Below are 26,447 nucleotides of genomic sequence, written 5' to 3'. Positions count from 1 at the left end.
ATGCCTTTCTGCACACTTATTTTACTCTGAAGGAGGAGTTCCAGCTTACAGAGGAGCAGAATGTTTTATTCCTGGGCACATCTGTTTCTTACACTTAAACTACACTCTTGATCTAAAAGTGTTATCAACTAAATTTATGAAGCACTTAAGCACTAAGTATCTACATGAATCTCTCCTCAGCCCCTTAATAGAAAAGAGTAGGGAAAGAACACAGTGTGAAAAATAATGAAAGATCTGAGTGCCAAAATAACTCTGGCAATCTTAAATGTCATAGTCTTACCTAGAAAGAAGAACTGGCACTTTCTCATTTGTAAGTGGCATTAAAAGAAGGCAAGATGAATTTTACAAGTTTTATTATACAAAAGATGATCCAAACCCACAAGAAGTCTTCTACAGTTCTAAAAGTTTTGTTCTGCAACTTATACTTCCATATGCTTTTCCAAAAAGCCAAGGTAAAAAGCCTCATCAGTCCCACTTTCTTCTTAGCAATAGTCTTGAAAAATCCAACCAGAGCTGCATCAAAATTCATTCTCTGTAGTCCAGGAATTGCTGAAGTCTTTTTTTATGTTCTGTAGACACCTGTACAGCACTAGAAACAAATGCAGAACATTTTACATTAGAAGCAATACAGCACAAAAATAAAGTCTCATGCCAAAATTGAGTATACATTGAAATCAATTACCTTGAAGCTAAATTTTATGAAAAACCATCTATGTTCCAAGACAAAGAAGCATATTAACCCTTGAAACTGTCAGTTCTTATTCTCAACAGCTTCTAAAAAATACATATACCAGGAAACCTTGCCCATTTCCTTACCTCTAAACAGCAACTGATCAATTGCAAGGATGATTTTAGGTAAGAAGGAATCTCCTAAAATAATCCCTCCTGTATATTGAACACTTCTAAACTGAGGGACATTTCATCCCCAGAGGGAGAGGTGGGCAGATACTACAGGAAATTTCAGTCCCACATATTCTAATGCAAAGTATGGAAGTTTGCCCACTGTTGGCTGAGGAAGAGCTGTTGGACAAGCAGGAAGCAACAGAATTTCATTATTTGGACCCTTCATAGGACTCTCTCTCTGCAGAACAATTGTCTCTAGTTAATTTATTTTCTTTTCAGCATCTCAGATGTATTAAAAAAGTGGTATTCATGAACTGCTTCTAAAGAGTTCATGAAAATCACTAAGAAAAATTGCCCAGAAATCCATGAATAATAAATTTCTAAGGGGGACCATATATCTACACAGGAACTTTTTAAAGTTCCACAAATCAAAAAATATTAAAATACCACGTTATAATAATGACCAGAAGGGATTTTTTTCCTCAACTTCCATTTTCACAGGTCCTACAGTAACAATTTAACAAGGAAGCAATCATGAGGAAGTTCTTACTTCAAGTGCTCTCCAAAGACAGTAGTTATCCTGTAGAGGGCTGTTTTCAGAGATGCTCTAAGTGCAAACCGAAGTGTTTTGTAGGATGTGTCCACCAGACTCCCTGAAATCCGGGCAGGTTTGCTGGAAACATGTGGCAGTTTGAAATGTCTGTCTACCACCTGATTGAGAAAAAACAGGTAACTGTCATCCTCCCAATTATTTAATAATTAACTAGTGACATGTTTGTGTCAAATAGAGAAAAAAAAAAAAAAAAAAAAAAAAAAAAAGTGCAAGTTCAGAAATTCCACCAAGACACACAAAAATGTTTTGGAGACTGAGCATTTCCCAGCCATCAACAGGAACACAGAACCAGCTTCTGTGAAATAAGATTCTCTGTTACTGAGTACATCACATGCTGCAGGAGAAACTCAATTCTATCCTGTATTATGCCTTGTTTCTTTCACAGACAAGGGTATTGGCTTTTTTTTTTTCCCCTGGTGCCTGTTCTTGGAATAGATGACTTACACTGAAGAACTTTAATAACCTCTAAATTCTTTCCAAGAATCTCCATTAGGGCAGTGTAGAATGGTTATGTTAATAGGACATGGATAGCTCTGGAAATAAATCTGGATTTTTTAAAACACACATTACACAAACATCAGTTATTTGAGAATAGTGTCTTAGTATTAGCAAGGACACAGATTTTATCTCCTGAGATTTGCAACATCTCCAAGCACTCCATGTTGCACCAGGAATTGTGTGCAACCAAATAAAGATTAAGTTCTGACTGCAAAAGATACTGTATTAGAATTGCTGGGTCCCTGAAATAAACTCAGACCAACTGAACACACAATAGCATTTCTTTAAAATTAAACATTCCCTATTTTCTCCTTCCACATTTTAAAAAACCAGCAAGGTTTTTGCTCAGCTGTTTCATAATGTACATAGTGGCAATCAGCTGTTTGGGTTAGATTAACTGCAGAAGAGCTGTTTTAGTGGCAGCAACTTCAATGTTATGACTAGTCAGCAAGGTTATTATGTAAAATCAACAAGACTCCTCCCCTCCTAAACTTGCTTTCCAGAAAGCAAAAGTTAAGTTTTACCTCCTGAAGAGTCAGTAACGTGTTCAGGATAGCTGGCAGTGTAGTTTGGACAACTCCAAACTGGTCTTCAGTAAAGGAGGCTGCTACCAAGTGAGACAGACCTTTGAAAAAAAGTCATAATGAATGCTTCAAAAGGTGAGAATTCAATAACAAAGATCATGGTGTTGCCTGAAGATATCACCTGTGTGCTGGAATTCCAGCTGACACTCACTTCAGCTCTGGCTCAAGGACCAAACCACTCACTGGTTTGACAAGTGTGTAATAGCTTGAGGTTGGTAAAGCAAGAGAGACTGTATAAAATTTATGTGTGAATCCCATCTCCAGACCCTATACATCCATAAAACACATCATCAAGGAAACTGATCAACTTTGCACAGTCAAATGTAGTAGAAGATTTTATTAATACCAGGATTTACTCATGACTTTGAAAGAAACAAGAAAAATCCAAAATGTCATTGTTTTAATTCTCTGCAAACCATCTTTTTGTTTATTTGCTAAGTTACTACCAGTTGGCCTCCCTCAGCTCTCTGATAAACAGAGAAAGAACCAGAGCCTTTAGTTAGAAAAGCTGTTGTAAAAAGGCATCATAAATCTGTCACTAGAAAAAATGTTAAAGTGATGCATGGCTTCACATGAGAGAGAAGCACCAAAAATCAAGTTTAGGAATCTGTGCAGAACACAAATTAAGAGATCTCATGTGGGATCTCAAAACTGACAAGTGTATTAGACTTTAGTTATGTTGGTGTCTGAAATGCAGTTTTGTTTTTGTCAAAAGCATTTCAGATATTTTTATTGTTACATTTGTAAAGCACAGAGCCCAGAGAGTTTTCCATGAACCAACAGAGTGGATCACCTGGAAACCACTCACCTTCCAAAGCCCAGATGTGCATTTGGGCATCAGAGAAGACAGCCTGGATGGAGGCTTCTGGGTGCTGAGAAGAAACCAAAGTGTTGTGAGTGCACTTTATAAATAACATCACCAAACTTGCAGTTTCAGAACAGACCTGCAAGGCCAACGGATCTTGGGAAATAGTCAGAAAAATCTGATTTAAAGAACTAAAATTATTTTTGGACAGAAGCTGCCAACAATGCTACAGCTGTAATTGAGGAGTGGAAAAAATGGGGGAAGAAAAGGATATACACCAGCTAGTTTTCAGGGGCTAAGAATGCTTTAAGCAAAATGCAGTTTCTAATCAGATGAGTTTAAAAAAGCTGTTCTTATTTTCTGCAGGTATGGGACAATCCTGTTGTGAAACTCATAGCAAGCTAGAAGTTATACTTATAGAAAGCCTTACATGAAAATACAGGTTTTAAAGCCATTACCTGTGTCTCAAACACAGGACCACCCTTACCTTGCTGAAGAAATACATTATCAGAGCCCGTTTGGACAAGAAGGTTTTTATCTGAAAAGGAACAAAATATTAAACTCATCATCTGCATTTATTTAAGGCATGCACAGTTTGCCCTTCTCAGCCCTACCACCTTCACAAAACCATAAAGGCATTGGGAGTGAAGGGAAGGATTTGTCTTATATAAGGTAAGTGGAGAAGGAAGTATTCATTCCATAAAGTGGAAAATTTTTCCAGACAGGTATAACCTAAGCTGCAGCCCCTATGCACTGCAATTTTACTCTACCTGTTCTTGCTTGTTCTGAAGCCATGTGTAAATAAATCTAGGCTGCACTGCCTCACTGCCAGCTCTTGCAGCAGAGAGCAATGGGGAGGATTCATGGTGGGAACCATTCATCTGCTGATCTGCAAGAAAAATAAATACAGAGTATCTTCAGAAAAACTGCTGTCACTTTAATCCTCTCAATGCAGCTCTCCATTGACAAGGGTACTACACTTATGGCTGTGAGGCTCAAGTGCTGGGGAAGAATCTCTACCTGAAACTGAGGTCCACAGCTTTGGTCCCCTTCTCATGACGTGGGGACTTTGCACTGGTCCATGCCAAGGAGACTTCACATCCACAACTCCCAACTTGTAACTTAAAGCAGGAGAGCTGAAAGGTGAACCAACATCAGAGCCAGGAGACGTCTTCACAGGCATCAGGGATGGCTTAACAAGTGGAGACATGGAGGCTCTGAGAACAATGTTGGACCTCTGTGACTGGAATGACTTGTCTTCTATCCCAACAGCTCCTAGTGACAAAGAACTGCATGAAGACAACAGGCTGGCACAATGACATAGGAGATGGGTTTGTTATTTGATTGCTGTTTCAACAGCTCCTATACCAGAGCTTTTATGAAAGGACATGGTTAGCACTCTGGTCTTGAAAAGAAGTACATATTAACATAAGCATGGAGGGTTTTCAAAGTTTATCAGCTTAAAAACAGCAAGGGATGAGAAGGATCCTTGTGGATTTATTTATTTTACTCCTGCTAGCCAACATTACAACACTCTGCTATATATGTACATAAAGTGGGCTCTTGGCATTAAGTACTAGAAAAAGGATGTCCATAGAAGAATGAAAAACTATTCTAATTGGCATGTAAGAAAAGGCATGTCTGTCTCCAAATTCAAGGATCTGCAGCACTAGAAGAAATTCACCTGTGACACACCACCAGTGCCTGCTGTTGCCAGGGCACAGCCTGCTAGGGGATTGCATTACCTGGCAGCCTTGTGCTAACACAGCTGTGCTGCCAGGAATGAGTCCCAAGTCTGGCATGTAAAAGACATGAAATGCCTGAAGGCTGCTCACAGCTCAGGAGTCAGACTGGGCTTTCCTCACTCTACAGTGATATTAGTGAATCACACAAACATAAACAGAACCTAATTTTACCATCTTAAACTAATCATAAGAGCAGTTATGCAAATTGCAGAGCATCTCTTGGCAAGACTTAAATTCTCCCTGTGCTGTGAACCACTTACTGAAACTGTGATAATCAGATTTTTTTTTATTCATTGCAAATATGGAAAAAATACTGTATTGAACATATTATCATGCAAGTAAACAAACTGAGTAAACATGATAATTGCAAGTTTTCTAGCTATTCTAGCTATTTTGGGATTATTTCAACACAAATACCCAAGATTAATTGGGGGAGTATGCTTTCTGCTTGTATTTACTTGCAGAAATCCCTCATTTTCCTCATAAAATTTAATTGAGATTAAGGTATCTATTGCTACCTTCATGCTTTACAAACCTTTATGAGCATTTCCTCACATACCTGGAGTCTGTGGAGGTACTTTCAGCTCTCCCACTGGTGGCTTTGCTCTCCCATTTGCTGCTGCTGCTTCCTGCTGTGCAATCAGCCTCTGAGTCAGGTCACTGAGGAGACTCAAACACTCCCTGGATATGGCAGTCCAGTTGTGTGGGTGCCCACCTGGCAGTGCACACAAAGAGCAGCTTTAACCCAGCTGCTCCTCCCTGCATCTGTTCTGACAGTGCCCCTGTGCTCTCAGCAGGAGCTTCACTGTCTCAGTGCCACTCAGCTTCTAAAATGCCACAGGGCATTTCCACTGTGACAGCTTGTTTGTACTGAGAAGATGAAAACATGGACAGATTCAATGGATAATTCTAAAAAGACTTCAGTGAAACCTGCTAAGCAAACAGGCAACACAGGCAGTGCAGCCCATCAGATCTGAAATCACTGAACAGCTAAAATGAACAAGTATCAGTGGCAATAGCAACACAGTTTTGAGGCAGTACAAACACTAGAATTCCTGATAAGGTGCTACAAAAAGTTCCTAAGGCTTCTAAGAAGTTTTAATTGTCCTCCTCTGCCATATCTGAATACAGCAAAAGGACTGTGCACTAATTGAAGTTACAGCCAGTATTTACTCTCAGAGCTGCAGTGGTGACTCAGTATTTGTGCCTGATTTCCCCTCACTCACACCTCAACATTCAGCTTCCACACACATCTGTTAGGTTATCCAGTCTGGACCACCTGACTGCTGTCAAAATCCTAAACCTGTGTTTCCTTGTGGCTGCCATTTAAATCCAACAGGCACCACAACTGAAACAATATGAATATAGAAAATTAAGCATCCTTTTGGAAAAGACACCACAGGGAAGAGGCTCCTGGCTTATGCAGCATCCTTGCAACATTACATAATTTCTAAGAACATCTGACAAATTATTTTTTAAAAAGGAATCAACATGAAATAATTTTTATAATTACCTGGCTGACTAAGGCTAAAGACCTCCTGTCGTCGAACAGGAGAATACTGGGAAAGTAACATCAAGTCTTGTAGGGCTAAAAACTACAAAGAAAGGAAAATGTTTTAGTGCATGCAAAGTCCAATGCATTTGCTTAAAAATTATGTAGTTATCCATATAAAATCAATTCCTACCAAAGAATGAGTTCACACTGACTAAAACCAGTCATGTAACAGAAAGAGGATAGAGGCAAATCCCTAAAACCACTCTGGATGGGGATGCTGAGATATTAACAGCATTACTGAAATGTCAATTCTCAGGAGTTCAAGAAGATCTAACACTTGTTTTATTCTAATAGCTCAGGCAGAAAGATATTAAGACACTAAAAAGTCTAAGAAAATAATTGTTTTTGCAAACCAAAGCTCAACTACAACTTTGCTCCCATACAGGACTGACTCTAAACTACCACAGTTCTGCCATGTGATTAAGCAATTAATGTGCCAACTAAAATTAAACAGGTTTCTCACAATATTCAAAACTATTATAAACTGGACATTTTAATGACATCTGAGATCATATAATATATTTCCTATTCCTTTAACTATTTCTGCTCAATTCTTCCCCACCTATTCTCAGATAATGCAGCAAAGCTTAAAAAGGTATTGCAGCCTGTTGTATCTTCAGCCTTATCAGAAATCTGTAAAATCAACAAAGGTAGATTTTGCATGTGCAAGGGAATATTCTTATCTTTATTTACATAATACATCTTAAATGAGTTCTCCAATTTCTAAGTGTTATAATCAGTAAGTCCTATTAATGATTACCATACACTGGAATTCCTCTTCTTTACTCACAGGTTTTAAGCAGCTTTTTAATATTGCCTTTTACAAAAAAGAAACCCAACTTCCAACATCAGTATGGATATATTTTTAATTAAAAGAGAGAACACACATGTTAAGAGCTCAAATATATGTTGCAGAGACAAGATGTTGTTCTGAGAAAACACCTGCTTATATGAAAAGACTCAAAATTGAACTACAAAAACCTGAATGCCACTAAGCTGCTGTTTTTGCATCAGTACACACCATGACACTTCTGTTGCACACAGATCTTAGCTCTAACTAAATGAATCTTCAGCTAGCAGTAACAGCATGGTGAGCACCACCAGATGTCACTACTAAACAAATTTTCAACATTAAATGCAACAGCCTGTGAGTGCTCTGAGGCAGATTTCAAGGAACTAACACCTCAGTGAACAGAACTGGTACCTGGAAGATGTGACTGGATGCTCTGAAAAACACCTTTTCAGCACACACCTGCCAGGGAAGAGGTAGGAGCTCAATTACCTTTATAAGGAGAGGAGGATTGTTGTTTAAGATTTTAGGCAGGCACTGGTCTGTCTCCTGAGCAAATGTTGGTTGAATGGGAAAATGATGACTCTAAATACAAACATCAAAAGTTGTGTTATACAGAGGAAAGCACAAGAAAATCTTATGAAAGATCAGCAAACTGGCCTGGAATCTCTAACACAGAAACAAAAAAAAAATTGAGAAATCTTAGAAAATTCAGATACCTTTATCTTCAAATAAATGTGCTCATGTGGGCTAATCTTACAATTTCTTCCCTGACTTTTCAGTTAACACTATGCAAATATGTAAAAGCAACTTTGGGAATTTTTTAGCTCATTAAGTAAAACAAAACCACGTGCATAAACAAATCTTTTTTCATCAGCCAAAAGGGCTAAGTCCATTTTATACTTTCACAGATGGATGATTTCTTTTGTCTTCCACAGTTTTACAAGCAATAATTAGAGATGTTTATAAGGTGTTCACTGGTGCTTGTTATTATCCTTTGAGACAGGTTGCTCACATCTCAGAGCTGTTGTCATGCTTGACTCATTGTTCATCTTTTTTCCACTTAGTCACAACGACACCTTTCTAATTAAAGCTAATTAAACACCCCAACAGCACTGTGTTTGCCACTTCATTCCATGAGTACTTTGCACCAACACACTGACCCAGGATTTAAACCTCAGGTTTTTTTCTCTATTATCATGAGTGTTTTAATTTAAAAAAATTAAGTTAGACTAACGATTTTTTTCTCTCTAAGGAAATACCTGAAAACAGAAGCAAAAGAGTAAGAGGAGGAGGTGGCAGTAACAAAATTAATTTTGTAAGGAGCACAGGTCTTGCTATGAGAAGGAAAGTCAGTTAATGCCAAGCTTTTCTTGACAATTCAGTTATCAGTTATTATCTGTAGTGCATGTTGTGAAAATTAAAGAACTCACTATGAGTTACTTCCTAGTAGAACTGCTTTTGAAATGAAAGAATTATCTGTACCATGCTGGTGATATAACCTGAGCACTGTCACAAGCACTGACCTCTGTGGCATAGATTTTGAAGAGCAGCCAAGCAATGTACCAGGTCATCAGAAGAAACACACCACTCAGCCAGGTATGGTAAAACAAGGAGAGATCCAATAAGCCACTCAGAGTGTCAAGAGGATGTAATTTACTGCAGATAAAATAACCAAGAGGATATAAGTATTTCAGTATTCTTATTAGAGAAAAATGAATGAAATGAAGGAAAATAAATATGCAAGTAATAAGTAATGACCACAGTTTTTGTCAATTAAGGTATTATGACTCCAGCTTCTCTATTTTAAAACAAACAGCAGTCATAAAAAAATAAGAATATCCCCCCCTTCCCCAAAAAAAACACCATAGAAAATCAGATAAAAACTCATAGATGCAATCTGGAGTGTTTACCCTTTCTAATACTTTAGAGACTTATAGGGGAAAAAAAAAGGTGATTTCCTAATTACTATCTTAATGACAATATGGTTCTTTTAGGATTAATTTCAGAAATGGCCAGAGCTCCCCACATTCTGTGTGGGGAGGCAAAGAACTGAGTCCTGCTGCCAAGCTGCACTTCCTCAGCAAAGGAACCATTCAGCAATATTCCCAGTTTCCAGCACAATGCCTTACCTACCTGTCTATATGAAGATCCATTGTGGTGCAAATCCATACCTTTGGGATGTAACCTAGGGGTCAAAAAAGAAACTCTGAAACAAATGCAACACTACAAAACACACAAACAGTAGCCAATAAAATAAGACAAAATTAGAATTCACACAGAAACAAGAACCTGGTCTTGTAACTCACATGGACAAGGAAACTATCTGCCTTTGGGGTTACTTTGTTTTATGAAACAGAAAAAAGAGAATGAAAAAAAGCCTTAAGGCTAGCAGCTATACACTGAGAGATGCAGACCTTCTCTTTTACTGCTGCTTCTCACCAGTTAATTGTGTCTCCTCACTAACAAAAGAGGGTTAATAGTAATTTAATATTAATTTTCACTACAGCCCAGGCAGCAGCAAAGTGCTTTTAAAGACTTAATGGAAGTTGATATAGAACAACCATATTTCTAATTTATCCCCTGATGTAAATAAAGGGATAATAATTCTTGCATATTTTGGCAGCATTTAGGAGGATGATTACAATCCTAACAAAGAATTCTTGATTTTTAGAAAGCCCAGTACAATCATCTTCATCAGACCAATCACCTTACCACAGACCAAACTCCATTTTCATATGGGAGGCATGGATTTGTTTCCCAAGCTCATTCCAAATAATATACAGGGCACTTGAGAGTAAAGCTAAAGTGCTGGTCTTGGCCTAAAAAAATGGAATGACACAGCAGCCTTGCACAGCAGTGAAGTTCTGCCCACTGCTGCTGTGTCATGTCCAGCTCTGGGACAACACATTTCCACTACCAGGCAATGGAAGGAGCAAAAGACTGATCAAACAGGAATTACAAATAAAAACAGAGAATTTCAGAAACCCTTACCAAAAAAGTAATATGTGACACAGAAGTTTCTAACAAAATATAGTGATTCCACACAACTGTGTTTTATCAGGAGAGGCAAAGATCTTCTGAAACGTAAATATTTGTATTGCTAAAACCAAACAAAATAAATAGTTTAGTATTCCACATTCAGAACAAATCAATGAACAGTTAATAAAAATAATACAACAAAAAAAGGACAATGTAAATGAAAGCCTGAAGTCTAGATCAATTAAAAACTTAATTTAAGGTGTTACATTTATTAATTATGGTCTGTTTTTCCTGACATTTTATAATAATTTCTAGTTCTTATCCAGTTTCCTGCTTGTAGCAGTGAAAACAAAACCCCATTGACACAATACACAAAGGAACAAACTAGAACAATCCTGTCTAATGCAAATTAAAGAAAAAAACAAAACAAAACAAAACAAAAAAGGGCATATTTACTCTACTAGATCTCATTTACATTCTAAATGACCAATCAAGATATAGGGGAAATTTAGACAACTGTGAGTTCCAGAGTCAGTACTCCTCCAAGCAGTAAAACCAGTGTAACACTGATGCTTTCCTTCAAATAAATTAACTTTATGTTTCCAAATGACTAAAGCAACCTAGCTGACAAATGAAACTATGAAAATGCAACCAGTGATTTAATTTTACTAGGTTGCATTAGGGGAAAAAAAAGGAAAACAAAAAAAAAGCGGGGGGGGGGAGAAGAAACAAACAAACACCCAAACAAACAAGAAAAAAGGGAGAATTAACAATATTGAAATTGACTTTTCAAAAATATTTTAACTACAGCATTGCCAAAATGTTGCTTGATTTACTGATGAACTGAATGGTCAGCATAATGCAGCAAATTTTTTTACCAACACAACCACCTCTGGTTAAAAACATCTTTTGCCAAATTGGTTTGTCTGTGTCAATCTGGGAATCAGGAAAAGTTAATGGCTGCTGTGGGGCTGCAGCAACAGAAGTATTTTTAAGATGTTTCACACTGGTACAGATTTCTGCAGGACTCCTCCAGAGGAATTAATGGAATTTCAGTTTCCATAGTGCTACACACACAAAAAGGCTTTAGATGTTGAGCTCTGAGCAAGATTTAATGTGCTACTTAGGCTTGAACTGAACTTATTTTTTTAACTGTCAAGATTTTCAGCTTTTAGGTAACCCCTGTAGTCAGTTCCTGAAATTGATACCCAGTTTGTGCACATTGTCATTTTCCTTAGTTCACCTGCCACCTCAGCCAGCTTGTAACATGCATCAGGGAGGTGTAGTCTAAATGTTGAGTCACAGCATCCCAGTTTCTGTGTTCATTTAAAAGCAGCTGAGCAGGAAGGAGTGGGATGAACACTGCTGGCATTTAAAGCTGGGTGTACACTTCATCCATCAGTGACAGCAGTGGCACACAGGCAGCTCCTGTTGCCATACTCAGAAATTATCCATTATTATTTTGATCACTGTTTCACTTTCACATCTTTCTACAAAGATTTTTAAACCTCTTACCTGTATGATTGGAAATGGCAAATAATTCATGTTGTTAATAAGATAGAAAAGGCTGTAACTGTATCCCAAGAAGGCTCCAGAAAGTAGAAAGAAGAGGTGATACTCATTCAGGCACATCTGAGAAACAGCATCTTCTAGGCTAAAATAGAAAACCTAGAATCAATTCTGAGTTCAAAACAAAAAGCTGCTCAAGCCTTAGGAAAGTCAAATCAGAAGTTTGATTTTACTTTCCTGATTAGTATATCTGATATCATCTTAATAAGTTTTTGCTGAAGTAGAAATTCCACCACCTGTTTTTGTAATGCCATTAACCACAAGACCAAGACTTAGTTCAAGTGACAACCAACTTGTCATCAACTTTCCATTAAGAATCCTGGCAAAGTAGTTTTTCTGGTTCAGTTATTTCTCTGTGCATTGTAACATTAACCAAGGGAGGTAATTTTTGTCCTTTAATAAAGAAAATCAACATGTAATTGCTGGTTTTTGAGAATACCCAAATTCTTAGTATTCTCTTTGAAAGAAACAATCAGTAACCACATTTAACAATAAAAGTTCTTTGCTTATCTCTGACACACACAATTACCTTTCTGAAGGCGTGCAGGACACAGCAAGAAACTGGAACCTCCCTTTTGTCATGACAGTAGCACACCAAGCAACCAGCATTCCCATGATAGCATGAACAAAGGAATGGATGACTTGCTGAGGGTGAATAATTTTTCCTATCAGTGCTAATCGAGAGCATGGTATCGATGGCACAACTGTAAATAAAAGTTAAAAAATCATTTTCACTTCTTATTAATAAAATCTTTCATTAAAAAGAAAAAAGAGAGAGAGAGAAAACCCCACCATTATCACTAAAGAACTTTCACAGTTAGGATCAGTCACTAAATTATAAATGATTGTCCTATTTAATTTAGGTATCAACACTTCACACAACCTACCTGCATAAAATTCAACGTTGAAGATGCTTATTACTATTATCACCACAGACATCAGGAAGATACAAAAGATGACATAGGAAGTATACAAATCGTTGAAAGAATCTAAAAAAATAAAAATATTATCATTCAGAAAACTGCAATAACACAGCAGCAACATATTAAGTAACAGACAAGAACACTTAAGCAATGGACAATAATCCACTGAGTGCTTAAAGGGCAGTAATGGTCAATGGATTTTCTAATCCCACATGAGGTCTGCTACACAATATTTTAGCACAAAAGCACGTTTAAACTTCATATGCACTATTTTACACACTTAAAACAGCTTTTCTTATAAGTGAACGCTAAGAAGTTTGTTTAAAAAATCAGCTGTAGCTCAAATATCCTATTTCCCTTCATTTAAAAAAAAGCTGCAGCCATCCAGCCACTCTAAAAGACATTAAATTTCTTACAGAGTGGTTCTTTTGGGCTTTTCTATTTTCAAGGGAGGAAGGAAGTGAATTCTCTCTGCCTGGAGCAGCTCTGTGATCACAGACATTGAGCTTTCAGCTAAACACCTCTCAATTTTCAGTGCAGGCACTCAGGGGAAGTTATTCTCACCACGCAGAGTGGCTGCTTCAGGAATTTCTCTTGGGATTCAGGGCGCCCTAGAGAAAACTGAAGCTTTTTATGGGAACAGCAGCTGCACAGGGTGGACGGGGAAGGATATCCACGGATTCAGAACAGACAATTAAAGCACTTAACCTGGTGTGTTTTTCTCTTCTGTGAGGATATATTCACATGAACTCGCAACACTTATTCCTATCTAGGGTGGATTGTGGCTGCTGTAACATAGAAACATTTCAAAGGCCAAAGACTATCGAAATAGAAGTGTAACACGATGCCAGCGCCAGTTCCCGTTATCTGAGCCCAAAATAACAATGTAGGAAAAAACCCAAACAGGTGAGAGCAAAAACAGGCAAAGGCGGCCGGGCACCTACTCGAGATCCAGCGCAGCGGGTGGAACGGGTCGAGGCCGCTGAGGACGATGAAGGCCGCGGTGCAGAGGGGCAGCAGCAGCACGGACCAGGTCACGGCGGCGGCCACTCGCCAGCCCAGAACCTGCGGGGACACAGCGTGAGGGGACCGCGACCCGCCAAGCCAGCGCCTGCACGGTGGCAATGGGAGGGACCGGGAGCCGCCAGCGCAGCGCCTGAGGGCGCGCAGGGTGAGGGGAGCAGGGCTCGCCACCCCAGAACTGAGGGGAGACCTGATGGGAGGGACCGACACCATCCGCCAGCCCGGCACCTGCGGGGAGACAGCGTGATAGAACCGGGAGCGGGGGGAAACGCGCCCTGAGGGAGCGCGGGGTGTGGGGAGCGCAGCCCGAGGACCGACCTGCCGGAGCAGCGCCCGCTGCCCGCCCGCCACCGCCTCCATGGCCGCGGCCCGGCCGCCCGTTCAAAGCCGCCGCCCAACAGCCCCACGTGCCGGCTCCGCGACACTTCCGCCGCGCGCCCGGGCCGCAGCCAATGGGAGGGCGCGCACGCCCGCTCTCCCCGCCCCAGGGAGCGAGTGGGTGACGTCACTCGCAGTGAAAACTACAAGTCCCGGCGCGCCCCGCGCGGCTACGGCGGCCTGAGGAGGCCTCGGGTCTCCTCCGCGTTTAAGGGGATAGAATGCAGGCAGGGGCGGCGAGGAAAGCAATTGTCACATTAGTCCGCAATACGAATATTTATTTACACTTTGAAAGCCTCGCTGGCGGCACGGGCCCACCTTTAGTGTGTTCGGTCCTGTCACAACAGCATGCCTTGGCCCAAACCCTCCCCATCGTGTAGAGCATTAAGATGCTTTGTGCACAAAACACAGATCTCGTATCACCTTCAGAACGCTTTATTCAGATGCAAAATAGTGTGGCAAGCATAGACTGAACTAAAGAAAAAACAAAACAAATCCTCCTAAAAAAGCGAAACAAAACATTAAAAAACAAAAAGAAAATCCCAACCAAATAAAACCAATCCCTTTCTGTTGTAGACTGGGATCAATGGTTCACTCTCCTCCTGGAAGCAGCCAGGGTCCAGTTAGCACGGAGATGTCCATCTGTCCATGGGACATCACTGTCCATCCTGCTGCAAAACACATCCCTTGTCCTTGAAGTTTCCAAGGTCCTCAGTGAAAAAATAATCTAAAATAAAACTACTGTAGAGGTGGAGAAACTAGTGCTGTTATCTGAAAGAGACAAATAACTCCAGTGAATATTTCAGCTTCTCACCAGAGGATACAATAAGGCACATATTTAAGTTAAAATACTAAAATCCATTCCTATTATATATTAGGCATCTGGAATGAAAAATTGATTTTACAGGAACAAAAAGCCACTGAAATTGACTCATATTATTGGATTGTGTAATTTTTTATGTGCCTTTCACTAAGGCACATTTGGCTATTTTTTATATAATTAATTTTAAATCTAATATAACTTCTATTCAGTAAATACTCTGATTTTCACACACCTGTGGCTGGTGTACTCAGAGTGGCCTGGCCTTTACATGCCTATTAGCCCATTCCTGGACCACCTCCACAGAATTATCTATCAGAATTCAAATGTCATCTGCTGCTGGCAGCAGTCCCAGATGCCAGGAAGCAAATGCTCAAGCTATCCCACAGAGGGAATGCAGTCCAGAGGGATGGATGCCTCAGGCTCTGAGTCAGCCCTGCCCACAGCCTACACAGATGTCCCCACACAGGGCTGCTCTCTGAAACACTGCCCCAAACATCAAGGGAAAAAAAAAAACAATCTGCTTTTTACATTAAATGGAAAGAAAACCTGGAGTGTAGCACTTTATTGCTTAAGTTCCACTTGTGCAGAATAAATTCAAATAAATGCTTTTGGGTTTTGGTAAAGGAATGGCCTCTGGGAATGAGCAAACCTCAAAGAGAAAGGTGACAGATCTTTGTTCCTCAGACTCTTCAGTTTTTATATCTGTACTTAAAACTGAGAACTGAAACAAAGTTAATAAATGCTACTTATATATATAGACCCCATTTAGCAAAATTAGTCTGTTAAACCTCTTTCCATTCAACCACAGGGATGGGGAAAAGTTTCAAGATGCCTGTGATAACTGCAGGGAAAAAAAAAAGTTTAGACTTAATCCTTACCTTATTTAGTGACTCTTGGTTATTACTGTTGTTCCAGTACTGTTGTGAGCAGGAATAATAGGTGCAGGAGTATCCAGCTCAGGGGCATCAAAAAAGTATGCCTACATTATCAGAGAAAAAAACTGTTTAGAGAGAAACATGCAGTGCTGCCTTATCCCAGCTCTTTCTTTCCACACCCATCAAACACAGGTACAAACACAGCACTGAAATGGCAAATTTGAATATTTTTTCTGTTTTTATTATATTAGAAATGGTCAAATAAAATGGTGCTGTGAACTGTACTTTAAAATTTAACTGTTAGCAGCCACGGCCTTTATAAAAGATTGGAAAGGGCTGGATTGCAGATGCAGGGAGAGTTGTGTTTTGCTGTCACCTCCCTGCACACTGAACTGTGGGGAACCAGATCCATCTCCTCTGGAAGCTGTGGAAACTGTGGCCTGGCTGATACCCACTGCAAGAAGGAAACAAATAATCTAAGTGTTCTTTGTATATTTCAGGGGCCTCAGGGTCTTGTTTTGTAACACTTGCTATGTATAAACCTGCTAACACTCATTGAACATTTAATCCTTCTAAAGGACTAAGCACAGTACTCATTGGAATAAAGTGCAACTGGACACTACAAAGATTAAAGCTTTGCTGATACTATGATGAATTCCAGGTAAATTCAAGAGTGCCCTGGGAAGCTGGACTCTCTGATACTGATAGAATATCTCCAAATTGGAGGAGACCTATGACTCCATAATTGATTAATGAATTTATTATCAGCACTGTCAGGCTCACATCGGCATCAATTTTTTGCTACGTTTAAAATAATTTTTACATTGGAGGTTTCCCAGTGACCAGCCAATCCTTCCTTCCCTTCCCCATAAGATGCCAGCTGTCCTATGAAACAAGAGCTCAGGGAAAAGGAATGGCAGTGTCCCACCAGACAGCCAACAGCCAGCAGGGCGTGCAGCAGCAGGATGGTGGCCACGGTGGCCACGGCCACCCTGCGGTTGTCGTCACGGACGGCGGGCCAGAAGGTCATGACCAGCACAGAGCCCGAGAGGCACAGGGAGAACACCATCATCACCCAGCGCACCACCCTCTGGGGGATGATCCACAGCATCTGCAAAGGCAGGGAAAGGCTTTCACACATCTCTGTCGCTGGAGGGAAGAGTAGGAGCAGTGGGGAGCTTTACACCCCGACACAGAGTGAAGCCCAAGTTATGTCGCTCCCTCCAAGGGAAATTTGTCCTTGGAGCCATCAGCGTTGCTGCCCTGCAGAGATATCTGTTCCCTGGGGACACAAACATCCTCATTCCTGAGGTTGCCTTGGGCTGCCTGCCAGGCTCACCAGAAGCACCTTGCTTGGTTTTGCTGCCTCGGGGGGAATGATGTGTCCTGGACTTTTCCAGACACCTTTACACTAGACAAACTTCAAGAAAAAGAGCAAAAGATTCTCCCAGTCTCCAAAATTTAGACAAATATCAACAATATGATAAGAAACAGCAAATCTCAAGCAGGACAAGTGAGAAGGACACTCTTTAGCCATACGTACCGCTGTGGGAATGTAGATGAAGAGGGAGTAGCCATATACACACACTATCTCCAGGAATGAGTAGGAGACAATGTTCATGACTTTACTGTTCCTCCACATCAGGAATCCCCAGAGAGCAAGGGGAACCAGCCAAGCATATGCATAAATCGTTGTAGCTGCTATGGACACTGGAAACACAACAAAAGGTTTAATGTTCAACTTTGAATCCTGCCACAATCAAAGGTGTAGAAGCATTCAGTATGGAAACTAGAAAGCTATCTGTGAAGATACTTCCAAAAGATGAAGTTTGAATTATTAATAAACTGAGAATTTTGCATTTATATCCAGTTTACACCCAGTATTCTGCCAGCACTTCAAGATAGTTTAAAAGTAAAGACTTCTGAAAAAAATCTCTAAGTAATTTCAATTTCTTTATTATGCCTCTATACAAAATGCTACTGGTTTCAGCTGGAAAGGAAAAGCCACAGAGGCAGGAAAAACTTAGTTAAAAATAGAAATTCAGCTACTAATAGCTAGTGTCAAATCTGAAATTATTCAAGTGAGTGCATTCCCAAGTGGCAACATTCTTCCCAGTACACTAAGGATTTTGGAAACAAAGAGAAGCTGTGTTCCTCCACAGGGAACACATAATACAAAGACAGATGTAGACAAATTGGATCCTCACTCTAGTTCTTTGGGGAACAAATCAGTTGTTCATCTTTAGGTTATTTTTTGCTTTGCCACAAGGTACCAAGTTCCAGCCCTTGGTAGGTGATATGAAGACAGTCTGATCTTGGATTTTCTCCCTGAGGCCTGCAGGTTCCAGGAAGGGTCAGAGGCCAGTGGTGGGCTTTCACTCTCTGTACAAGGAAACAGCCACTAAGGCTAGAAAATAACTAATTACTCCTGCCTGCTCTTCTAGAACCCTGAAACTACTTCATGCCCCAAAAAAAACAGGATTCTGCCAATCACAGCCCATTTTAAGGGCTTGTTTCACATGTCTAAAAATTTAAAGACAACAATCAATCAAAAGACTGTTCTAAATCAACCATGACATGGTTTTATACTAATTCATTTGCACATTAAAAAAAAGACAAAAAAACCCCCAAAAATGACTACTTACAAACCTTTTCTGAACTCAGGCACATAATGGTATGTTGGTTTGCCCAGATGGATGAAGAAATTTGAGAGATTGCCACTAACAGCAATGGTGAACACGAGTGTAGCACATATCCAAAATGGACCTTAAAAGGAGACAAAAATCAATAGCACTGCCTCTGCTCTCTTGCTTTTCAGGCCAGCAAATAAAATGAAATACAGACTCAAAATATTTAGGACAGAAAATAACTTCTCCCAGCTCATACCTACCATAGAGGTCAGGATTGCTGCGGATATAGAGCCTCACAAAGTTCTTCCCAGGGACTGGGAACACCGACCCTTTGATTCTGTCCAGGACCTATGAAACAGAAGGATTTGTCTGAGTGACAATGCAAGAAGGAAAAAAAAATCTCAATGGATAAGGCATAATTCAGATAACAGTTCTCCTCTGGAGCAGAGTATTAACCTGGTATGTGTCCACATCGAAGAAGGTCTGGTAGTAATCAAAAGTCCAGAAAGGGGAACTTTTCTTCTGTCCTGCAAGCAGCTGGATGGTGGGAAAGACAACATAGAAAGTGTTACAAGCACACAATTAATGTATTACTAGCTCATTTACACAGTAGTCACATGATTTTGGTACCCAAACTGAAAACAAACTTAATAGGGTAATGCTTCCTATGGATTATGTAAGGGTTTCCTTTTCCCCTCCAATGGCAGCCAGCCTCTTATCTCCCTGTAGGCAGAATCACAGCCTGAGGTTCTAAAGAGCAGCCTGCTAATACCTGCTGCCACATCATCTGGAACACACACCCTCATCACCATGACAAGTTCCCTTTGCTGTAAGAACCATAGAATGGCCTGTGATTGAAGGGACCTTAAAGATAATCTCATTCCATCCCCTGCCATGGGCAGGGATACCTCCCACTATCCCAGTTTGCTCCAAACCCCATCTACCCTGGCCTTGAACACTTCCAGGAATGGGGCAGCCTCTGGGCAATTTGTGCCAGGGCCTCACCACTCTCACAGGAGAGAATTTCTTCCTAATATCCAATCTAAATCTCTTCTCTCTACGTTTGAATCCATTTCCCCTTGTCCTGTTTTCTGCATGTTCTTGTAAGAAATCCCTTTCCATCTTTCTCCCAGGCCTCCACCAGCAGGGCTGAGAGCATTACCTCTGTTTTATCGGAGTCATCAGTGCCCAGTAACTCATCATCCTCCTCCCTGCCTGGCTCCTGCAGGCGGCTGTGCTGATTCTTGGGGATTTCAGCTGGCTCATCGATGCTTATGGTGGTGGCATCAGGATTTGCTGCAAGCAAATTAGCTGCATCGTCAAATTCTGCAAATAAGTACATTACAAGACAGGTGATGATCAAGACACTCAAGTTTTTGCTCTTGTGGCTCAAATAAAAACACAAAGACCCTGAGACAGAACAACCACTAGCTTAGGCATGTTGGGTACGATCTGTTTGCTAAAGCCCAAGCTGACAGGGATCGAGCTGAACATTTAGTCGCTCAATAAAGTGTGAGTCTGCTTTTCCTGGCAGTCCGCCTGCAGGATGCTACAGCGGCACCTCTGGAGCCGCTTCCTGCCCTGCCAACAGCCCCAGGCCAGGGTCCCTGCACGGGGAGGGGAAAGCTGCCTCGCTGGAGAAATGGGCACTTTCAATAGTCTCCAAAAACTGACACGAACTTTTTAATGAATAACTAAGGAAGTCCCAAGCCGGGGCCTTCTGCAGGTTACAGAGCGCTCTGCCCCTTTCCAGCTGTCACTTTCTACCATACAGCAGACGATTTCAGACAACACGGGTTACATTTTTTAGCTCGCCAGCAGCACAACTTCACCTCAGAAAATCCAGGATACCTGACCCCATCCCGACCCCACAAGCAAAACTCCCAGGACGTTTTTATTCCGCGAACGCTCGGAAACGCTCCCAGAGACTCCAGTCCCTGACGGCTCCCGCAGCTGGGGCCCAGCCCCGCGCCCGCACCTGCGACATCGCCTTTACCTTGGAATTTGAGGTCGTCCGCCGTCGCCATTCATCCGCCTGGCCGAGGATCAGCTCCCCGGGGCTCGACCCTCCTGAAAGAGGACAGGGGCAGCGCTGGGGCGGGGCCGGTGCCGCGCCCTGTGCCTGCGCCGCCGCGGCCGCAGCCCGCCCGTGCCCCGCACCTCGGCACCGCCGCGGCCCCGCCCCCGCCGCCCGCTCCCTTAAAGGCGCCGCGGCCGCCGCGCCGCCGCAGCCAATCAGCGGCGCCGCCGGGCCCCTCTGCCCCCCGCGGCGCAACAGCCCCGCCGGTGACGCGCCTGGCACCGACCAATCACAGCCCGCGCGGCGCTTCCGCGTGCGCGCCCGCCCGCCCCCTTAAAGGGCCCGCGGCACCGAGCGCGGCTGGTCAGCTGTGGCGGTGGCTGCCGGCTGCGAGCGTCTGCGCGCGAATATACACGGACTGTAGATAAACTGTTATAAACGTACAGGGCGTGTTTTGGTAGCTGAGAGTTTTATCAGAGAAGCACAGAACGGTTTGGGTTGGAAGGGACTTTAAAGCTCATCTCATTTCAGCTCCCTGCCGTGGGCACAGACACCTTTCACTGTCCCAGGTTGCTCCAAGCCCTGTCCAGCCTGGCCTCGGGCATTCCCAGGGATGGGGCAGCCACAGCTTCTCTGGGCACCCTGTGCCAGGGTCCCACCACCCTCACAGGAGAGAATTTCTTCCTCATATCTACTCTAAACCTGCCATCTGTTGGTTTGAAGCCATTCCCCCTTGTGCTGCCACTGCAGACACTTGCAATGTCAATAGCCCCTCTCCATCTGTCTTGTCTCCCTTCAGGTGCTGGAAGGCCACAGTTAGGTCACCCAGTGCCTTCTCCAGGCTGAACAATCCCAATTCCTCCCAGAAGAGCTGCTCCATCCCTCTGATCCTGGTGGCCTTTTGAGGCCTCACTCCAACAGACCCATGTCCTGCCTGGGACCAGCTGGATATTATATATTAATTATATATTATATATACCAGAGTATACTTTTTTAAAAATCCTTCAGCCCCAAAATGCCAAACTCTGAAGTGCAGCAGAGCCCCAGAGCAGGAGGAACAGGGCACTGTTTGCACAGCACCTGCATCACTCCGAGGCCCTAAGCAGCAGCACCTTAGTCTTTACTGTGGGATTCAGGGAGAACACCATGATCCAGCTGCCCTCGTTTGTAAAACACAGTTCCCATTTGTGGATAAGGCTCACAGCTCTGCAGTGAGCACCACTCACCCACCCTGGTGAGCTGCCTTTGGTGCAGGTGGAGGGAGCACAGCTGACAGGATCCTGCAGGGAGAGGACAGTGGAGAAGGCAAGGCAGAAACTCAACCAAGCACGTGAACCTTTTCCCTCCCACTCTACCTTTGCCCCTGCCTTGCATTCTGCTCCCATCCAACCAGCCAGACCTCACCACCACAATGCTGAGCATCAGGATATTCCTACAGAAAATCCTGATTCTGCTGCAGGTTACTCTGTCTGTTGTTGTTGGCAAAACACTGATGATACTGTTCCCCAACGCCATGAAAAGGTACATCCTAAAGATGGGTGAGAAGAGCAGAATGAACCAGAATCCAAAGTTCAGCTATGAAAACTGGGGCCCGACTTTCTTCAGCTTCAAGTATTTGCAGTTTGTGCTGAAGGTGAAGTGGAAGAGGCTGGAGGATGAAGCCTACGAGGGACACCCTGCTCCCAACACGCCGGTGGTGACCCTTGATGGGGAAGTTTGTCACCTCCTGGATTTCATGGAAGGTCAGTAACTGAGCCAGGCTGCTGGGCTGGGTTTGCTGAGAGCATAAATGAGGAGATGCTGCTGAGGGAACAGGGACAGGCAGCTGGAGCCTGAGTGCATCGTGCAGAGCACCAGCACTCACCTCCTGGAGAAGATGCAGCACATTTACTCCAACTGCTTCTTGATTTTCAAAAATAACCTGCATTTATCACCCTGTCTGTGCTATCCCTTCACACCACTGAGCTTTTTGCAAGAGCTGGCTCTGCCTGGAAACACTTTTTGCAGACAGCCACGGTAATAATTTGTTTTAGGGAGAGAAGGTCCAGAACTGAACCATGTGCAACAAATCCTGAGCGTTGGCTGTCATTCCCTGTCCATATAGAAAATTCCACACCAGCTCCCTTAGCCAGCCTAAAGCCTAGAAAGCACACAGTGGGTTTTTCCAGATCCAAAGTGGCTGGGAATAAAGCAGATGTAGCTGCTTTGTACTTTGTCCGCTGCCTCCCACTGAGATCTCGGTAGAATGTGGAATTAATCATTAAGCTGCAGCCTCCATCCCCATGGGAGGGATTACATTCATCTCTCACTCTGCATTCCTAATTATATATAGATATTTATGTAGAAAATGGGCTGCAAATTTGGAGAAAAGATACACAGTATCTACAGGAAGGTACCACTGTTATTTAATTCTTTAGGATGTGGATCTATGTCAGCAGCAGCTTTTAAGTTAAGCCATGCCAGAAAGATCTTGAACAGATTTCATGGCATAAAAGAGGTGCTTAAAAATCCTGCAAGCTCTCTTAAATCAAGGCCTTGCAAACAGATGCCAACATCAACACAATCCTGTGTTAATTTGTAAGCAACTGCAGATACTTTTGCCAGTGTAAGGTTAGTTTAATAATAATATATAACCAGAGTCCTGTTTGGACAGGAAATTGCAGAAATACATTAAAAGCATGAAAGCCTGTGGTGCATGACTGAAAAGTCTGCAGTTTCCCCTCAGCTCAGCTTGAACTGACACATCTAAAAAAATTCTGGACATGAAAAGGCACTGGGACTTTATCCTCAATGTCCACACCTGAACCACTGTCCTGGGATAACCTTGCAGAAGGCCATGTTTAGTGTTTTTGAAATTGCTCCATACTAAGGAACTCAGGGAGGCTGAGATGCCCATTTTGGATCAATTCCCTATCCCAAAAATGTTGGTAACTTGCAGATTAGCTCTTGTGATGAGGAAAAGAGAAGCTGTGTGACTGCAGGGTGCCTCCTGCCTGTACTGGGCAGGGTTCCCTCAGGTAAAATCCTTGCTGGATGCAGCACAGATCAGAGTCAGGCTAGGAAAAACACCTTTATATCTGTTTTGCAGAGATGCAGAGGTTCTGCTGCTGCTTTTACTGACCTAGGAGAAGTTTATGAAGTGATTTAAGTGTTGTCCAGGAATCTCTGCACCAGAGGTTCAGTTCAGTGTATTTAATCCTGTCCTTCCTCCTTTTGCTTAACTACAATTTTTTTATATTTTTTTTTTTTTTTCCCCCAGATAACCGACCTTTAATCCTGAATTTTGGAAGCTGCACCTGACCTTCATTTATGCTAAAATTTGATGAGTTCAACAAGCTCATCAAAGATTTCAGCTCAATAGCAGATTTCCTTATCATCTACATTGAGGAAGCTCATGCAGTAGGTACAGTACAAACACCACAGTGATGCCAACCACAGCTGCAAATGTGTCACTTCCTTTAGGGGAAAGAAAAAAGGGTGCTAGCAAAGGAGGGGGCTGCAAATAGAAGAAAAATCTTCAAATCAAATGGCAACACCACATCTAGGCAGTTTGTGTCCCTAAGTCTCCCAAGATTCTACTTACACTTCTGACTTTACACTGAGTTACTCACATGAAGGACACAGCTGTATCTTTTAAGAATTGCTTCTCAGTGTTAGTACAGCTCCTTTTGGAAACAGGAAGAAAAGACATTTCATAGAACAAAAGTAAAGTGTACAGTATGTTATGTGCTATGTGTTAACAGAAAAAAAAAAAAATTAGCTTTTAACATTTTCCAAGAACAGGATGCAGACTCCAATTTGAAAAAATTAGCAAGCAAACAAACCACACTTGTTTATCTACACTGGATTATAAGTAACACATTGGCACTGGTTTTATCCCAGGATTAAAGGTTTTAGAAAAACCTAACATTTATAGCTTTCTAACAATATGTCATTTTCAGCAACTGAGAATCAGATAATGACTAAGTCATCAAACCCTTTTACTAGTTTCTACTTTACTGGGAGTTCTGTGCAAATGTTTGTTTGCATAGTTCTGAACAACAAAGGTGTGTCCTGGCTCACATTTTGCTTCACACAGAGCTGTAATTTTGGTTTATAGGCTTAATGAGTACAACCAAGCAGAATGAACAGCACTGACAAACCTTACCCAAAGAGACACCAGGTGGAGAACATGTATTCTTTCTAGGGTCAATTTATATGGGAAAAATTCAGCTAAAATCCATCAAATGTTTCTGCAAGAGGAAAATGTGGTTTGATTAAATTAAATGGGAAAAATCAGACCTTGGGACCACTTACTGGAAAGCTCTAGTGCTGCCATAGTTTGAGGGGGGCTTTCATTTCATGGCAGGTTTTGATGATAGGAATAAACTGCAAGATTCTTTTAACCTAGTTTTGGGATCTGACACACCCTTGCACCTATTCAAAACCTTCATTGCTAAATGCCTTCCTCGTTTGTTTTAGATGGATGGGCTTTTAAAAACAATGTCATTATTAAAAATCACAGAAGCCTTGAAGATCGAAAAGCTGCAGCACAATTTCTTCAGAAAAATCACCCTCTATGTCCAGTGGTTTTAGACACTATGGAAAACCTGAGCAGTTCAAAATATGCTGCACTGCCAGAACGACTCTACCTGCTTCAAGGAGGGAAGGTCTTCTACAAGGTAAAAAAAAATATCAGCAGCAATGAGCACAGTGTACAGAGATTTTTAAATTTCAAGGTAACTTTAGACTGCTTTACATTTAACAGACAGTCTTTAATTCTGTTTGAGAGCTAAACATTTCACAATGCACTGTAAATGTGCAGAGAAATGAACATGCAGCAAAACCAGTCTGGGCCTTTATAGTGTACACATTTGATGTACATCTCAGTCTTGCTCAAATATTTATCTTTTGGCTCACTAGTAACCCAAGGTACATCTAAGCTGTGAGATCCAGGAACACTTCCCACCTCCAGGATCCAGACATTGGCTGTGTCCCAGTGACACAGCAGGGTGTAACCCACTGGCTGCAGTGGAAAGGGAGCCCAAGGCACACCTGCCCACAGTTCTGCTGCAGCTGCTGTGCTCTGAAGAATTTCTGCTCTGTCAGCTTGAACATCACTGTATCATTTTATTGCCTTTGCAGGGAGGAGTGGGGCCTTGGAACTACCACCCCCAGGAAATACGTGCCATCCTGGAAAAACTGGAACAGAAAAAGAAGAGGACTTCAAAGTAAAAACTATTCGGACAAAGAAGTTCAAAAATAGTCACAAACCTAAGTCTAAGGAACAGAAAAAGAATTTTAAAACAGCCATAAGACAAGAAAAGAATGTTGTATGTGCATGTAAGGAGCATCTGGAATGAGGTTCATTATGTTGGTCTAGAAGCTTTCAGGTGTCATCCCTACAAGACCAACTTCTGTTCTGTAGTAACTTACTACTCTTATACCACATGAGTAGTGTGGGAGCTGTGTCCACTGAGCTGTGGGTACCAACATTTACACTTGTAGGGAATATCCTGCAGGATAAACTTCAGGGTGGTGACATTTGCACGAGTCCAGTAGCAGGAAAAGCAACTGACTGCCCATTACTATACACACTGCACTTATATATATAAAATGTTCCCTGTCACTGACTTCAGGAGGCTTCTGACAATCTCTATCAACATCTGTTTCCATGAGTATTTGTTATGATGGTCCCAGCACAAAGCACTGGCGGCTGTGACCTGATTGGAGAAAATACTTCTAGAAACAAGGGATTGATCTGCAATTATTAAAAGTCTATCAAAGCACTTCATTTTGCTACAGATTATTT

General features: G+C 41.9%; 4 protein-coding genes across 6 annotated transcripts in view; 1 reads left to right on the top strand and 3 right to left on the bottom strand.

Moving 5' to 3' along the window:
- GLIS1 (GLIS family zinc finger 1) overlaps positions 1-336 on the bottom strand; it is a 182,887-nt gene extending 182,551 nt beyond the window's left edge. The window contains exon 1 of the mRNA XM_079313555.1: positions 281-336. Within this exon, the coding sequence (XP_079169681.1) occupies positions 281-321 (41 nt within the window). The 5' untranslated portion in view covers positions 322-336. The remainder of the gene's footprint in view (positions 1-280) is intronic.
- On the bottom strand, positions 337-14,387 carry NDC1 (NDC1 transmembrane nucleoporin). The gene is made up of 18 exons (XM_079313500.1): positions 14,249-14,387; positions 13,852-13,972; positions 12,872-12,973; positions 12,514-12,688; positions 11,931-12,069; positions 10,428-10,536; positions 9,570-9,621; positions 8,960-9,092; positions 7,926-8,018; positions 6,602-6,683; positions 5,648-5,803; positions 4,364-4,618; positions 4,114-4,232; positions 3,831-3,881; positions 3,347-3,410; positions 2,479-2,579; positions 1,394-1,554; positions 337-589 (listed from the first exon to the last, which is right to left on the bottom strand). Exons 1-18 carry the CDS (start codon positions 14,288-14,290, stop codon positions 526-528), a joined length of 2,019 nt encoding a protein of 672 aa, XP_079169626.1. The 5' UTR covers positions 14,291-14,387; the 3' UTR covers positions 337-525.
- A 328-nt stretch (positions 14,388-14,715) lies between these two features.
- YIPF1 (Yip1 domain family member 1) lies at positions 14,716-20,822 on the bottom strand. 2 transcript variants are annotated; one of them, XM_079313539.1, is made up of 9 exons: positions 20,633-20,822; positions 19,799-19,962; positions 19,093-19,173; positions 18,897-18,984; positions 18,656-18,772; positions 17,550-17,716; positions 16,935-17,117; positions 16,010-16,110; positions 14,716-15,079 (listed from the first exon to the last, which is right to left on the bottom strand). In XM_079313539.1, the coding sequence occupies exons 1-8, from the start codon at positions 20,661-20,663 to the stop codon at positions 16,015-16,017; spliced, it is 927 nt and encodes a 308-aa protein (XP_079169665.1). In that variant the 5' UTR covers positions 20,664-20,822; the 3' UTR covers positions 14,716-15,079; positions 16,010-16,014. The 2 variants fall into 2 exon arrangements, with proteins under 2 accessions (XP_079169665.1, XP_079169666.1); XM_079313540.1 differs by having other exon boundaries at positions 19,799-19,932.
- Positions 20,823-21,818: 996 nt separating this feature from the next.
- Positions 21,819-26,424, top strand: DIO1 (iodothyronine deiodinase 1). Of its 2 annotated transcripts, XM_079313545.1 has the most exons (4): positions 21,831-22,398; positions 23,916-24,059; positions 25,118-25,317; positions 25,781-26,424. In XM_079313545.1, exons 1-4 carry the CDS (start codon positions 22,068-22,070, stop codon positions 25,868-25,870), a joined length of 765 nt encoding a protein of 254 aa, XP_079169671.1. In that variant the 5' UTR covers positions 21,831-22,067; the 3' UTR covers positions 25,871-26,424. The 2 variants fall into 2 exon arrangements, with proteins under 2 accessions (XP_079169670.1, XP_079169671.1); XM_079313544.1 differs by having other exon boundaries at positions 21,819-22,398; positions 25,118-26,424.
- Positions 26,425-26,447: the final 23 nt, after the last annotated feature.

This window comes from Erithacus rubecula, assembly GCF_903797595.1.
Source record: "Erithacus rubecula genome assembly, chromosome: 10".
Lineage (NCBI taxonomy): Eukaryota > Metazoa > Chordata > Aves > Passeriformes > Muscicapidae > Erithacus > Erithacus rubecula.
Note: the sequence above shows the minus strand (reverse complement) of the source record. Positions and strands in the feature narration are given on the sequence as shown.